At 41.0% G+C, this 16,458-nt stretch overlaps 1 protein-coding gene across 8 annotated transcripts in view; it reads right to left on the minus strand.

Moving 5' to 3' along the window:
• LOC138825022 (inositol polyphosphate-4-phosphatase type I A-like) overlaps positions 1 to 10,839 on the minus strand; it is a 56,020-nt gene extending 45,181 nt beyond the window's left edge. For 3 of the 8 annotated variants that reach the window (XM_070019376.1, XM_070019382.1, XM_070019381.1), the window contains exons 1-9: positions 10,718 to 10,839; positions 9,069 to 9,185; positions 8,712 to 8,791; positions 7,663 to 7,774; positions 6,756 to 6,846; positions 6,208 to 6,355; positions 3,576 to 3,706; positions 1,557 to 1,661; positions 247 to 355 (exon numbers count right to left, since the gene is read on the minus strand). In XM_070019376.1, the coding sequence (XP_069875477.1) occupies positions 247 to 355; positions 1,557 to 1,661; positions 3,576 to 3,706; positions 6,208 to 6,355; positions 6,756 to 6,846; positions 7,663 to 7,774; positions 8,712 to 8,791; positions 9,069 to 9,122 (830 nt within the window). In that variant the 5' untranslated portion in view covers positions 9,123 to 9,185; positions 10,718 to 10,839. Of the gene's footprint in view, positions 1 to 246; positions 356 to 1,556; positions 1,662 to 3,575; positions 3,707 to 6,207; positions 6,356 to 6,755; positions 6,847 to 7,662; positions 7,775 to 8,168; positions 8,303 to 8,711; positions 8,792 to 9,068; positions 9,186 to 10,717 lie in introns of those variants that run through there. The other 5 variants (XM_070019375.1, XM_070019380.1, XM_070019378.1 and 2 more) reach the window with 3 other exon arrangements.
• Positions 10,840 to 16,458: the final 5,619 nt, after the last annotated feature.

Raw genomic sequence — 16,458 nt, forward strand, 5'->3', positions numbered from 1 at the left:
CACACACACACACACACACACACACACACACACACACACACACACACACACACACACACACACACACACACACACACACACACACACACACAGAGAGAGCAGCACAGGGTCTCTAAGGCAGCTCCTCCGCCACGCAAAAGCAGATCGAATAGCTGAATGTTTTATGTTCATATACTGATTTTTTTTTTAACTGGGAAGCATCAGACAGCTGTACAAGGACCACAAACCCCGCTTCCTCCTACTTACTGTTTCTTGGTTTCTTCAAATTTGTGTAGTTTTTTGCGAAGACCTCCTGACTTAAAACCTTGGCAGTGTGCTGCTGGTGCTCCGATAGTGACAACATCATAATTCTGATCTAAATGACAGAAAGTTCTTCTGTTACTCCAGACTCAGGCCTGCAGACAAGCCAGTTACAAGGATGTGCACAGTTCTCTGGGATTGTGCCTTCCAATCTATATCCAAGCAGCCTTAACTCCCTAATCTTATACCCTAGCCACCTGAGGACCTGCTGGAGTCCAGCACCATCATCTCAGCAAAAAGAAGAGCCTAGGGTTTCAAAATGAAGCCATGTGAGGCTGTAGGAAGCTATGAAAATGTTCATTTCTATGCCTCCTGGGAAAGGATAACTGATGGGCAACTTTCTGCCACAGAAACAGAAAAGGAATCTGGGAAGAGGAGAGACATGAAAAGGGTTTGGGGATCATTTTATTTTGTGCTGGTATTAGGTCTTGAACTTCAGTACCCAGCTTTTGCTTGGCTTTTTGGCTCCTGGTTGGCACTAAACTACTTAATCCACACTCCACTTTGAATTACTTTGGGGGAGGCAGGAGGCAGACTGGCTGATTACAGGTAAATCCCATAGATTTGTCTGCCTGGACCAGTTTCAAAACCTTGTTTCTCAGATTTCAGCTTCCTAAGCCGTTAGGATCATAGGCATCAGTGGCTTTTTAGTATAACCCAGCATCTTTTTCATTATTTGGTGGTACTGGAGTTTAAACTCAGGGCTTCATATTTGGTAGGCAGATATTCTACTGCTGAGAAACATGACACTAGCTCTCTTCTGCACTAGAGCTAGCTTCTCACTTCCTACCTAGGAGCAAATCTGGATAAGATCTGCCTACTTTAGGCTTCCCAGATGGGAATAACAGGCATGTACTCAGCTACTTCTATTAAGAGAGTCTTGTGGACTGTTTTGCCTGGGATTGTCCTAGAGCCACCACCCTCCCAATCTCAGCTCCCATGAAGCTAGGAATAATGGTGCACACCAGGAACTTTTCTTGCCTGGCTGTCCTCAAACTACAATCCTCAGCCTCCCAAGTAACTAGGATTATAGGCATAAGTCACCAGCATCTGCAGGTTGAGGCTCTTTAACTGAAACTTTTAAAAGTCATCTTGATGGGATATGTATTTTTTTTCCCAAAAACCCCCAGTGGCAGGAAAACTGGAGCAGATTTGGGGTAGCTCAAAAACCAAGTATGGAGAGAAGAGAGAGAGGAAAGAGAGGAGAGAGAGAGAAATGAAATGTAATTCAACCACAAGAACAGAAAAATAGGTACCTGATCCTCCGTCATCTTGAACTCTCATCCTTTGTATGTGAAGGTTTGTGGGAACAAATTCTAACTTTTTATCTGCTTTCAAACTACTTGCTTTAAAAGAAGGACCTGAGAAATTGAAATAAGAAAATAAAGGTCATCAACATTTATTATGAACAGCAAGGAGGTAAATGGCTCTTCAGGTCTGTTAATGCATGTTGGCTGCATGTCACAATAATGGCCTAGGGTTGTCCATGAACACATTCCATTTCTATATGGTGGGTTGGAGGGCTACTTACTGAGGGCTACTTACTGGCCACAAGATTGATTCTGAGTGCTTAGGTGATAAACAGAGCCAGGGGAAACCAGTTCCTCCTAAGACTCAGCTTGAAACTCAAAGACTTGCCACAGAGATGTGATCCTGGACAACACAATGCCAGCACCACTATAAAAAGTGAACAGGTCCATGACAGAAACTACCTGTCCTCACTCCAGAGTGCCAGCACCCAGGATCTGAGAAACTGGATCACCTAGTGCAATGCAACTCAATTCTGAAAAGTGATGGAAAGGTGTGCTCATCATTCCAGGTCCAAGCAGATGAGTAAATGCAACAGAACACAGACCTCAACAAATGTCTTTGGGTATGCTTGGTTGGGTAAGAAGGTTGGGTGATATTTTATAATCAGTATCTAAAATCTTAGTTCTTTAATCAGAATTCAGAATCCATAACTACTTAAGTGAAGAACCATAGACCTAACCAAGAATTAAAATGACACAACTGTAGAAGTAATAAACATTGCAACTCATATAAAACAGTAAAGTTTGATTGTCACTGTGCAGATCAGCAGCCTATGCTTTATGTCTTGTCACAGGAATTAGTCTCTAGGGCCTGATACTCACACTGTGGCCCTCACACCAGCAGTTAAGGTGAAAAATACCAAGATGCTGTGAGAAATGAAAACTTCCAGACATGCATTATACAAGGTTCTCAGAAGATTGGGATAACATTTGAGAAGATCTATTCCAGAAAACTTAAAGTTATATGACTTTCACACTTACCCAGGGAGCATTTGTCCAGCATTGGTCGATTTCTTGCTTCTTCAGACAAATGCTGTCATTTCTCTTAGCAATGTACTTAAGACTTATTCTTCAGGATCAAATCAACCTCATATACTACCATCTTGTCATACCTATATTTAGCTTTTCTTACCCAAGTTTATGGACATGTTTTTATGTTCTGTGTCAAAACCGCAATAAGGGCTTATGTTATTTCCTTAAACCCTGAAATAATTTAAGGAAAGTATACAGTGGAAGAAAGACAGAATAAGAAGATAGAGAATTATTTGAAATACTGAAGCCATAAATGAACTAATGAAAACCAAAAAATACATTCTATTAAGTGTTAAGAACAGTTTTCTAAATCTAACCTGAAAGTTTTAGAAATCAAATGGCATCTTTCAAGAATAAAGAATGTAGGGCAAGGGCTGCAGCTCAATGGCAGAGTTTTACCATGTGCAAGACCTGAGGTTTGATCCTCAGCACTGAAAATTTTTTAAAAAGAAGAAAAAAAAAAAACAGTGTTTACACTTCCCTTTCTATCTTTAGCCTTAAAATATAGAGTTCTATTCTGACAATTTATATGCTCAATAAAGTAGAAATGCATAATTAAACCAGAAATTCTATAGAACTGTTTCATCTCAAGGCAGATGGCCTATATGCTTTTGGTCATTTCAGTGATATTAAAGCAAGATGAAGATATTACATAAACCATTAATAGCTTGTGGTTCTGTCTCCTCTGAATCTTACCCTGTAGTGATTGTGTTGGTAGATGGCATCAAGAAGGGCTTTCAGTGCAACTAACTGATTTGTCTTTTTAATTAAAATCTGAAAAGGTATATTTGAAAGAATTCACACCTATATAAAATCTATTTTTTAAAACCTATTCAAGTTTGTCAGTAAGAGTGTGCAAGTGATCCTAGGCTCCACCCCTCTGGCCAGGAAAGTAGGGAGTGCATGTGCTTGGAGAAGATGGGCCATACCCACCTTTGTACTGATGAAGGTCAGTCAGGTTCTCCTGGTATGTGAGGATAACTGTCTGATACTGGGTGACGATTTGACGCCGAAGGCTTTCCCAGCAAGGAGACAGCTCCCCTAACTCCTCCAGCTCACATACTCTGCAAAGAAGACACACTTGTCAGGCCTTGGGGATAGCTCACCTCGTCAGAGAAATCTAGGAATCTTGACTAAAAGAACAAGATGCACATGAAAGGAGCACTGATAGCAGAGTACTAGCCAACCTAAAAAGCAACTGAAGGGAAGGTAGACAAACAGCTACCTGAAAGAGAGATCACATGAGAAAATGTACCAAAAGGTTTTTAGGAACTCAGTAGAATGTTCAAGAGAAACAGTGGAAATAGTGAGAGGGAAGAGGCTGTCAGGAAGTTGGCTCTGGAGTGGTATCCTGGTGACCTTGCAAATACCACTCTGACACTGGCACAGCTTTCCTGAAGCTGAGTAAGATGATGTGTGACTGTCCAGAAGAAAGGGACTGGAGACATGTCAGTAACTGCCATGAGGGAATTTTCCACATGCCTCCCCATCTTTCTCCTCAGTGGCTATCAGGACAGTGTCTCCTTGTTTTCCAGGTTCTGATCAGGTGCAGACTTTCTACTCCTACCCCACTACTGGGCTGAAGCCTAGAGCTGGCTCTTCAGCAATGGATGCTGTAGTCAACAGTCCCTTGGACTCAATGTCATCATTTCGGGGAATGGGAAAAGGACTATTATGAAATGGTACCTTTGACTGTTCTTCCTTTTGCTGCCTATGAAAGGAAGACAAGGACTGGCTCCAGCCTTGACTTCTATGTATGTGCCTGACAAAGGCATGGAGGACAGGGGAAAAGGAGAAGAGTTGACAAATTATCTCCAGAAAAATGTAGGCTGTAAGTCAGAGCTGAATATGAACTCCTTAGCTCAGCAATAGTAACTACACAATTGAAACAACAATAATACAAGATGTAATTTTAAAACTGTACAACTGGGCTGGGAATGTGGCTTAGTGGTAGAGTGCTTGCCTAGCATGCATGAAGCCCAGGGTTTGATTCCTTAGTACCACATCAACAGAAAAAGCCACAAGTGGCCCGGTGGCTGAAAGTAGTATAATGTTAGCCTTGAACAAATGAAGCTCAGAGACAGTGCCCACGCCCTGAGTTCAAGCCCTAGAACTGCCCCCCCCCCAAATTAATTAATTTAAAAAAACATCTTGGTTTCTTAAACAACAACAACAATAGACAACAGATAACAGATAACAAAGGCCTAAGTACCTCATCACAGGAAATCAGTAACTAATCACAGAAAATGATAGAGGGCTCTTTAAACGTATATATAAAGACAGCAGGTAAGCCGGACGCTAGTAGCTCCTGCCTGTAGTCTTAGCTACTCAGGAGGCTGAGACCTGAGGATTACAGTTTGAAGCCAGCCCTAGGTAAGAAAGTCTGCGAGACCTTTATCTCCAGTTAACCAACAAAAAGACAGAACTAGAGCTGTAGCTCAAGTGGTAGAATGTTAGCCATGAACAAAAAGCACCCAGGCTCTGAGTTCAAGCCCTAGGACTAGCACAGAGCAAAAAAAATTTAATATATAGCAGTAAACATTACAACCATTAAGTGATTGCCTGCAGGAAATAGAAATTACAGGGTGCTATGTCTTTGAAAGGAAAAACAATTAGACGCAAGTTTTTAGGAATCAAATTGTATAACATTTTTTTTAAAGTTTTGTCATTTTATTATTATTAAAGTAGCAAACCTAATGTAAAATAAAACCCAATGAAGTTGGAGCTACACTGAAACCAAGATTCTCATTCCCTGCCAGCCACCAGTCTGCCGGTCTCAGGCTACTACAGAGCACAGGAGCCCTGTCTATCTCTGCTGTTAGCCACTCTCTTAGGATGTCTTTACCTCTGTGTTGCACATGGCTGTCCCCTTTGCCTTCAGGTCAGCTAATGCTGCTATATCCCAAAGACCTGCCTCACCTCTCTCTTCCCCCAGCTCCCTTTTTCTTTTTCTACTATGGGAATGACAGTCCTGGGGCTTGGCTTCAGGGTCTAGGCACACTGTCCCTGAGCCTTTTTGCTCTACCACTTGAGCCACAGCTCTGCTTTCAGCATTTTGATGATTAACTGGAGATAAGAATCTCAGATCTCAGCCTCCTGGGTAGCTAGGATTACAGGTGTGAGCCACTGGTGCTCAGCCACAGCTCCCTTTCAGTGTTGGGCATACACTAACTTATCTAGCACACCTGAAAGTGGTTCCCTTCTCCCTCCCTTTCTGATCATTCCTGGTGACCACCCAGAGTATAAGTACCCCACTCTAGAAAACAACTGGGCAGCTATGACTAAAGAATAACCAGCTATCTGTAACATTCTGAAGGATATGTGAGAAGAGAATGAAGAGGCACTGAGTGTTGGGCACACCTCTGGGGCTTCAAGCACAATGTCTAATGAAATCCTTATCAAGGATGAAAAATACACATGAACTACTGAGACTCTGGCAAGCTAAGGCCACAGGCAAGCAGCAGGAAGGGTTTGCAGCCTAGCCTGTCTTTACCTACTGTATCTTAGATAGGAAAAGATATGTGTAATGGGGTGATGGATGGTCACCCTTTCCATGTGACCTTACCTGGCTGCATCTTCTTCTAGTAGGAGCTTCACAAACTGCCGGGGCACATGCAGGGAGAGCACACTCTCTGCCATCTGCTCCAGGATCCTCAGGTGGTTGCCATCAGTGGTTGGGAATCGGTACATGCGGCAGATGGCGCCTCCAAACACTAAGGTAGGAAGGCAAGGGAGACAGGCTCTGGGTAAGCTGGCCAAAGACCCATGGGTCCTCCCATTCAGGCTTTCAGTGATGCTGGCAGCATCAAGTCCTCTCTCCAGTCTTCTCAAGGGAGTTTAAGCACATAAAACAAACCCCATGAACTGACTATACCTGATGCTCCTCCTCTATTACATGCAATCTTCTTGTCCCGGAAGATGACTAACTCTAAAGTGCAAAAAGCTGAGGCGGGGAGCGTATCACTGAATTCAATATGAAAGGAGAAAGAATGTCACATTGATGAGCAGGAGACAGGTAATGATCAGGATGTGGCTATAACAATCACAGAAGGTAGGAGCAGGAGGTGACCATAGGACTAAGTGAACACTCACAAGAGTGGCAAGAGTACCCACCCGATTTCAGTAAAGTGTCTTTTCGCAATGAAGCATATTTGGATCGGATTCCCAATGCCTCAGTCAGGCTCTCATCAACAGGCAGAACCATCTGATAAAACACAAGAAATCTGAAACTCAGGTGACTGCAGAGCCCACAGAAATGGAGATCCCATACATAATACCTGAACTCAATACATGCAAATCATTAACTCTACAATGAATATGCTGCCCAAACCACATACACATTAATTCCCCTCTCAGTATTCTGAGCATTTTCCAAACATGGCCAGTTTTCCTCATACCAATGTCTTATAAGTCATTTCACCTTGTGTTTCATAATTCTAATATGCAAAATGATGACAAGGGTTTCTCAGGATAGTGTTTTAGATGAAACAAAATATCTTTATAGCAATGACTACTTAGTGTTGGGGCTCTTAAATTAGAATTTTCATTTGAGGGCATGTGGTCTATGAGAGACTGTGTGTATAGGTGCATGCAGGAGAGAAGGAGAGGAAAGATGGAAGGAAAAGATGCTGAAAAGAAGGCAGTATGCAAGGTGACTGGGGCATGTCAATGTCTGGGAGAGACAGTTACTACCAGATTATAATGGAGGACCCAGGTCTCTATCATCTCTTCATTGGCATGCCACTCACCACACCCTGGCCAATTTCCTGTCTTCTTGTTCCTGCTCATTAAAAGTGGCCAGTATGGTGCAGAGAGCAGAGGAAAGCTCTAGGACACCAGAGTTTCATAGGCCAGGGCAGGAGACCTTTCTCCCTACTAGAAGCCATGCCTGGAGAGGACCAGAGTACTCCAAGGGGTGCAGCATTAATCAGCAGGTTCTGTCTTTTGCTGAGTACAGAGGCTATCTCCACAAGGATAGATCCACAAGGCTCTGTGGGAGAAGAGGAAAGCATCTACTTACCCTTCCATTGACTGTGTCTACAGACCGGGTCACAGGGGGTTGCTGGTCTGACTTCTCCTCCATCTGCCAGCCAATCACTGTGATGTTACCCACACGATCACTCTCTGCAGACCTGCAACAAACAATATGTTTTGATGAGCTGCACTGAGACTGTACTTGTTTTCTGCTTAACCTCAAAGCTCAACCATCCTGTGCCTTTATGGTCCTAGAGCAGCAAGGCCCAGCCAGTTGATCAACCAGTCATCACCACTCACTGTTATATACCTTTGAAGGGAGGCAAACACAGAAACCACAGGACACAACAGAGATCTATGTCTGACTAGGGCTGGGAAAGACTTGCCTGGTGAAGTCAGAGGAACTTCCCACTGGAGGAGTTAGTGGTGCTCCAGAGATGCTGCCAGCCCCTGGGACCAACTTATCTTAGGCAACCAGGGGAGCCTCAGGTGTTCCTTTACATTGCCTAATTCAGCCCAGTTCTAAATGTTTTTATCATACCATTTACTTACCATTTCCTTTATGACTTTCTCTCATTCTTACTGTTCTCAGGCCTGGGAAAGTCTTTCCTGTGCCATCTGTTCAATCATCTTTAAGTTTTTTCCAAAATGAAGATGTTCATTTCTCTGACCCGACTAGACTTAGTTCTGGCATATAATCTATGTAAATATTTTCTCAAACAGCCCTTTCTCTCACATGATCCCTCACTTGACCTAAGATTCCTGAATCCAGTTCTCTGTACACACTAAGGACTGCTGCAGGGCTCTTGTCCTGTCAGCAGTCAGGATACCCAATTACAGCTGGGCTTATATCTCCTATGGATATTCTTAGCACATTGTCCTGCAGACATCTGCTTGCACGTTTCTATTGTGACAGGCCCTCTGATGGGTGGAGAGGTTCATCTTGCCTCACCTCAGAGAACAACCACTGCCCCACTCCAGATTAGTTCTGGAAAGAGCCTGTGTGTTCTCTCAGAATAAGAATGGGGTCTTATTCTGTGTGTCCCTGGACCCTTGATTCCAGATCCTTCCAAAGGAATAAAACTGAATACCAACCTTAGTGTTAAATGTAACCTGTGATGCCTGTCCTGGAGCAGATCTTTGACAATGAATGTTCCAGAGCCCAGTAAATACATCTGAGGAAGAGGAGGGAGATGCAGCATAAGCATACTTGTTTTGCCTCTGGTCAAATTTTTGTGGCCCATGGGAGTCTGGTTAGTTCTCACCATATCTCCCACCTTCCTCTCAGAAATGCAATAGGCATGCTCAGAAAAGAATTCCCAAAGACAAATACGTTTATAGGCATGAGTTAATTTGTGAGCCAATAGTAAAATAACTCTTGTGATCAATTCTCACTCAAATTATAGCATATCTGTAGAGAAAAAAAGTCCCATGAACCCCGTGTTACTTAACTGTTCCCTGAGATCTATCTTTGACGTCATACACAGATAGTTTGATTTGTGTCATCTGATTGATAAGTGAGTCTTGAAAGAAGGCAATACTGCTTAGAAATATAGGATTGTTGGTTCCCTAGAATAGAAAAGAATATTATCAGAGCTAGATTTTTTTAAGTAATTGTTTTTTAAATATACTAACATTTTAAGAATGAGCAACCAACACTTTTACTTGTTTGGTATCTAAATGCTAATGGTGGCATAAGTGAATACATATAAGCAAAAACCTTTCCAAAAGAGGAAAATGTAGTCTGACCTAGAATGTTACAGACCCAGACACAACCAATAGACTCACTACATGAGCTGTGCTGGGACTCATTTCTAAGGCTTTATACAAGAAAGAAAAACTTTCTAAAACTGAAATGTATTTAAGATCCAAGAATGTTCTTAGTGTTACAACTTTGTAGATTATATATTTGGACCTACAACTTGGGACTGTTAATTTAAGATGTACAAACAATCACACAGAAGAGGAATGAAAGGCCTAAGTTGCTTATTTCTAGAACCCTGTGTTTGGAATAATTAAAGCTGACTTTTTAGAAGTTATCCAGGACCAGCTGCTAGTTTCCAGATCAAAAATAGCTATTTCCTGGTAGCATAGCCTTGTCCACAAATTCCTTAATATTTATATACCCTTTCTCAAGAGTAATGGTTACTTGGTCCTGTTTGAATCTATTACAATGTCTCTGACTGGGAGTTCCCAACAACATAAGATGTAGTGTCTCAATGTCTGCTGGACAGCGCCACCTGGGGGAGGGGAAGGTTGCCGGGGTCTCCCTTGATTCAGCCTCTCCCTAATACATCCCTGGTGAAGGCTGCCTCTGACTACCCAGGCAGAATAAAAATCTAGGCTTACATTTTCGTGCCATCTCTACCATGTCTGTAATCACACATTCTTATTTCTCTTGCAGGTATTATCTATAAATAGCATATCATCTTCAGAGAAAATGACCAAACAGGTGAATATACAAAAATAAATACTCTGCTAAGAATCTGGAAACTGGAAAAGCAAAGGAATTGAGGAAAATTGTTCTTTGGTAATAAACCAATTGAAAGTTAGTCTTTGAAAACATATATTTCTGTCAAGAAAATGAAGTAGAACAAAGACTGTTTCATCCAAGATAAAAGTAAACTGAATCCACTAGGACATTCTGAAAGTGATATTCTTGGATCTGATTTAGGATTTCAAAAAAGACCTTTTGTCAGTTGTGGACTTGACCGCTGTCCCTGAGCTCTTCAGCTCAAGGCTAGCACTCTACCACTTGAGCCACAGCACTACTTCCGGCTTTTTCTGTTTATGTGGTGCTGAGGAATCGAACCAGGGCCTCATGCATGTAAAGCAAGCATTCTACCACTGAGCCACCTTCCTGGCCCCAAAAAGGACCTATTTTCTATCACACCTGACAAGATCTAAACTTTAAATTATGTAATTTTGCCTTTAATTTCTAATAAATTTTCTTACTTTTTGTTGTTTTTAGAAAAACAATTCACATAATTATAATTACAGCTACAGATGCCCAGGATCTGCACAGCTCTTTCACCAATGCTATGAATAACACACAAGTACAACTCCAGCTTCCTCCAGGAAAGGATACTAACAGCACCCACCTCAATGATCTCTGTTTGTGCATGCTTTGTCCAGAATGCCTGAGGAGGGGTAGTAACACTCACTGCTACAAAACTATTTGGTTTTCGATCTAGCGATGGAGTATTCAACTCACTGCAAGCTATAAAAGGAAGATGGGAAAGAAATGTCAATTGTTTTAGAACAGGCTCTACTTAGTTATCAGCTCCAAACAAAATAAAACAAAAGTAACACTCAAAAGGATCAGATGATCAATCTGTCAATTGTTGTTGCAGAGAAGTAATTTTAAAAACTTCCTCCTTTTACTTCACAAGACAGTGGGACAATCAGTACAGGAGAAGGCTGCATCTTTAAGGATGGCTTTCCATGTCCTAGGAATGGAATACAGAACTGGCAATCTCAGACAGGACTGACTGTATACCCTACAACTGGACCTTAATAACTAATGGAATTCTACCAAACTAAGCCTAGGGATCACAAAGTCTAAGACAGCTCTACATGTCTGTGACCTACAGATAATACAGCTGAGTGTTTGGTGTCCCACAAGCTTTAGTGCGTGGTTGGATGAATGCTAAAATAAATTTAAATTTTTACAGCAAAATAAAGCTTTAAAAAGGTAATTCAAGTTATTCTCCTTCTAAAATTGATATCAAATGCAAAGTTAATAAAAGCTACTTTTCAGAACTAACAATACCTTGTAGAACCAGTTCAGTTAGGAAAATGCATCAAATTTTGAAACAGATTACAAGTCTAAGATATTTCTATCACAGAAGTGTCTCTAGAAAAAAATTATTACATTTCACTAACACACTCCCTAATTACAAAAGGCACTATAAAAAAACAAAACCCACTTTCATTAAACTATGAATGTCATCAATTATAAGAAGCTTCCTTATTAAAGAGCCTGGGGCTAACACAACTTTCATTTTTATTGTTTCATTCTTTCAGCTTTTATTGTTTCAAAATATCTTTACTGTACCAGAATTTCTAAGGATATTTCCTCTAAGTAATTATTTTCTGTAAGACTTTTAAATATATTGTCTCTAGATTTCTATCTGTTCTTTTATAAAACCACAAGTCAGTCTAAAATTAGTGCTACTAGAAGGGGTGTGTGTGTGTGTGTGTGTGTGTGTGTGTGTGTGTGTGTGTGTGTGTGTGTGTGTGTGTGTGTGTGTGTGTGTGTGTGTGTGTGTGTGTGTGTGTGTGTGTGTGTGTGTGTGTGTGTGTGTGTGTGTGTGTGTGTGTAGTGCTACTAGAAGGGTGTGTGTGTGTGTGTGTATGTGTGTGTGTTTCCTGTTTCACTATGTAGTATCTAGGAACATCTGATTAACTTTTCTGGTTCTTTGTTTCTTCTTGACCACAAAATTAATTAAATTAATGCATTAGATAGTCTCATGTTTATTTTATTGTTTCCTCTTTCTATTTGTCTCCCCTGCCTCACCTTCCCTTCCTCCCTCTCCATTTTTTTATTAACTTGTATCTAAAAATCATCAGATTTCTTGTGTCAGGAAGAACAACAAAGGAGGGGGTAACAATGCCCAACAAGAAATGTACTCACTACCTTACTCATGTAACTGTAACCCCTCTGTACAGCATCTTTACAATAGATCCATACTTTTTTTTTTTTTTTTTTTTTTTTTTTTTGTCGGTCGTGGGGCTTGAACTCTGGGCCTGGGCGCTGTCCCTCAGCTCTTCAGCTCAAGGCGAGCGCTCTACCACTTAAGCTACAGCACCACTTCCGGTTTTCTGGTGGTTTATTGGAGATAGGAGTCTCACGGTCTTTCTTGCCCGGGCTGGCTTTGAACCGCGATCCTCAGATCTCAGCCTCCTGAGCTAGGATTACAGGCGTGAGCCACCAGCGCCCGGCTTCCATACAGATTTTTAACTTGTTATTTTTTTTTAATTTAATTTTATTTTATTTGTGAACATACTGTACAGAGGAGTTACAATTACATGGGCAGGATAATGCGTACATTTCTTACCAAGCATTGCAGCCTCCTCCTTTGTTTACCCTTCACATCCCTTCCCAGCCTCCCCCCTCCCCCCCAATCCCAATCCTTCTCCTTCCCCCCCCTTCTCCCCCCCTCCCCCCGCACCAACGTTGTAAAGCTCGTTTTGGACATGACAACTTGTACTTCTCATTGTTGCAACAGGTCTACCTGTATCCTTAAACAACTGGTTTTCCCCCATCTCCTCCACAAGTTATACTGACATCAAATAGAGTGAAAGCAGGGGTTATACTGTGGGGGAGGGACATACAAAGCAACAAAGAGATAATCTTATAAATGCGTTAGAAACACATGCATGAAAGAAAAAAACATTAAAATACACATCTAAGGGTTCATTTTCCTGACATCACATTATCTGACCTTTTCTGCTTGACTCATACATATACTAGATATTACAAATAAGGGAAACCATGGGACCTATGTTTCTTTGGGCCTGGCTTACTTCACTTAATATAATTTTTTCCAAGTTTTTCCATTTCCTAACAAATGGGGCAATGTCATTCTTTCTGATGGAGGCATAGAATTCCATTGTGTATATATACCACATTTTCTTGATCCATTCAACTACTGAGGGGCTTCTGGGTTGGTTCCAGATCTTAGCTATGGTAAATAATGCTGCAATAAACATAGTTGTGCTGGTAGCTTTAGTATGGTCTTGTTTGTAAACATTTGGGTAAATGCCCAAAAGTGGGATTGCTGGGTCATAGGGGAGTTCTATGTGAAGTCTTTTGAGGAACCTCCATACTGCTTTCCAAAGTGGTTGAACAAGTTTACATTCCCACCAACAATGAAGTAAGGTTCCTTTCTGTCCACATCCCCTCCAGCATCTGTTGTTGTTAGAGTTCTTGATTTTTGCTGTTCTAACTGGAGTGAGGTGATATCTCAATGTTGTTTTGATTTGCATTTCTTTTATGGCTAGGGATGTTGAACATTTCTTCATGTGTCTATTGGCCATCCTTCTTTCTTCTTCAGAGAAGTTTCTCTTTAAGTCTTTCGCCCACTTATTTATTGGGCAGTTGTTTCTTTGAGGATTTGTTGTTGGGGGTTAATTTTTTGAGTTCCAAGTATATTTTAGATATGAGACCCTTGTCCGTTGTATGGCTAGTAAAGATCTTCTCCCAATCCGTGGGCTTTCTATTGATCTTGCTAGCTATGTCATTTGCCCTGCAGAAGCTCTGCAACTTTATGCAATCCGATTTGTCCAACCTTTCTTTGATTTGTTGTGTTTCCGGGTCTCTATTCAGAAAATTTCGGCCTGAGCCAAGGAGACCTAGGGTTTCTCCTATTCCATCCTGTAATGTTTTCAGAATGTCTGCTTTGAGTTCAAGGTCTTTGATCCATTTGGAGTTGATTCTGGTGCAGGGTGATATATAAGGATCTAGCTTAAGTTTTCTACATGTAGTTAACCAATTTTGCCAGCACCATTTACTGAAGAGGTTGTCTTTCTTCCATTCTATTGTTTTAGCTCCCTTATCGAAGATTAGATGGCTATAGGTCTGTAGGTTCATTTCTGGGTTTTCAATTCTATTCCATTGGTCCTGAGGTCTGTTCTTATGCCAATACCAAGCTGTTTTGATTACTATGGCTTTATAGTAGAGTTTGAAGTTTGGTATTGATATTCCTCCAGCAGTGTTCTTTCCATTGAGGAGCGTTTTTGCTATTCGTGGTCTTTTATTGTTCCATATGAATTTTTGGATTGCCTCTTCTATTTCCTTGAAGAATGAGGTTGGAATTTTGATAGGTATTGCGTTGAATTTGTAGATAGCCTTGGGAAGTATTGCCATTTTCACGATGTTAATCTTTCCAATCCAGGAGCATGGGAGGTTTTGCCATTTTTTAAGTTCTGTGTTGATTTCCTTTTTCAAGATTTTAAAGTTTTCATCATAGAGGTCCTTCAATTCTTTAGTTAAGTTAATTCCTAGGTTCTTGTTATTTTTTTTAATTCAAAGTATTTATTTGATCCTTTTATGGTTTCAAGTTCTCCAGTGAAATAGTCAATATCTATTTTTAGTTTTTGTGCTGGTCCTGAAGCTTGAACTCTGGGCCTGGTCACTGTCCCTGAATTTTTTTTGCTCAAGGCTAGCACTTTACCACTTGAACTACAGCTCCAATTCTAGCCTTTTTGGTGGTTCACTGGAGGTAAGAGTCTAATGAGCTTTCCTGCGCAGGATGGCTTTGAACCACAATCATCAAATCTCAATCTCTTAAGTAGCTAGGATGACAGGTGTGAGTCACCAGTGCCCCACTGATATCTTTATTTCCCTTTAGCACAACGTTACAGACTGTATGTACCTCTCCCCCCAAAAAAAATACATTAAAATCTTAACTCTCAATGTGATAATATTAGGAAGTAAGGCCTCAGGGACAAGTAGGTCATCAAAGTAGACGTCTCATGATGGGATTGATGCCTTTAAAGAAGAAACAAGAGTACTTGCTCCCTCTGTTCTGCTCTCTGCAACATGTGGATACAACATGACAGCTATCTGCAAAGACAGCAAGCCAGCTCTCACTAGATAGTATATCTGCTGGCACCTTGACCTTGAATTCCCAGACTCCAGAACTGTGAGAAATAAATTTCTGCTGTTGAAGCTACCCCATCTATAATATTCTGTTACAGTAGCCCACACATTACAACACAGAAAATAGTTATTTTAGCATCTGGAGCTAAATTAACTCTAATATCCAGAGCACCCTTTGCATTTGTACTGCTTGTTATTTCTCTTCATGTTTCTTATCTCCTCATAGTTCTAAGAATTTATAGATCTGTGCTTAATAGAACACTTGAAAAACTGTTTAGTCAGGTACCAGGTGCTTGCATCTCAGGAAGCTGAGACCTGGAAGATCACAGTTCAAAGCCAAACTGGGCAAAAAATTCTGTGAGACTCCACCTCCAATTAACCAGAAAAGAGAGGAAAGAAAAAAAAGCCAGGTTGTTTAGTGTGGCTTAAGTGGGAGAGCACAGCTGAGCAAGGAACTTGAGCAAACGAAAAGCCCTGAGTTTGATCCCAGTACCAAGGGGGAAAAAAAGTTTTTGGAAACTAGATGAGGCCTAGACTGATGCTGTCTTTCTCCTGGTTCTAAGCAGTTCTGGCACTCCAGGGTACCTTCATTTATTTCAAGACTAGGATAACTTGAAGTCCCTATGATCATCTGATTCTTCTTCCCTCTATTCTAAAAGTGCACCCTTCTGGATTTTAAATATATGGGAAAGTTGAGGCATCAATTATTGTAATCTTATGAAACAATGCTTTTAGTACTGTACAATTACTTTAGTTCTGAGAGGCTGTTTAAAGCACTGCTCAACCTCTGGATCTTTTAGCTCACTCTTGGAAGTCACTATAAGCCCTTGAAAGAATAACTGGGCCTCCAACTACAGATCCTTTACTGTCCTATCAGCTCTCTGGAAACAAGGTCAAGGTATTCCTTAGATTTTACTTCTTTTTCTAAGCTATCCTTAAAGGTGAGATTTTATTTTTGCCTATCTGTTTTTTACTCAGAAGTATATAAGTTTTTTTCTTTCTGAGAACTCTGAACTTTCACAAGAAGATGGCTAGCTGATGGTAAACCCATTGGGTCTTAAATCTACCCTTCTCTTGGAAAAGATTCTTCTGTTACTTTGAGCCTGTTGCCCCTCTTTCTTTCTACTCTTCTGGGTCTCCTAGCAATCGAACAGTATAATGTCAGGTTGTGTCACAACTTTTCACTCACAATTTCTGGTTCTTGATGTCTTATTTTTAAGCTGTGAGAACTGTTCC

This window comes from Dipodomys merriami, unplaced genomic scaffold, assembly GCF_024711535.1.
Source record: "Dipodomys merriami isolate MVZ:Mamm:240054 unplaced genomic scaffold, mDipMer1.0.p SCAF_1315, whole genome shotgun sequence".
Classification (NCBI taxonomy): domain Eukaryota; kingdom Metazoa; phylum Chordata; class Mammalia; order Rodentia; family Heteromyidae; genus Dipodomys; species Dipodomys merriami.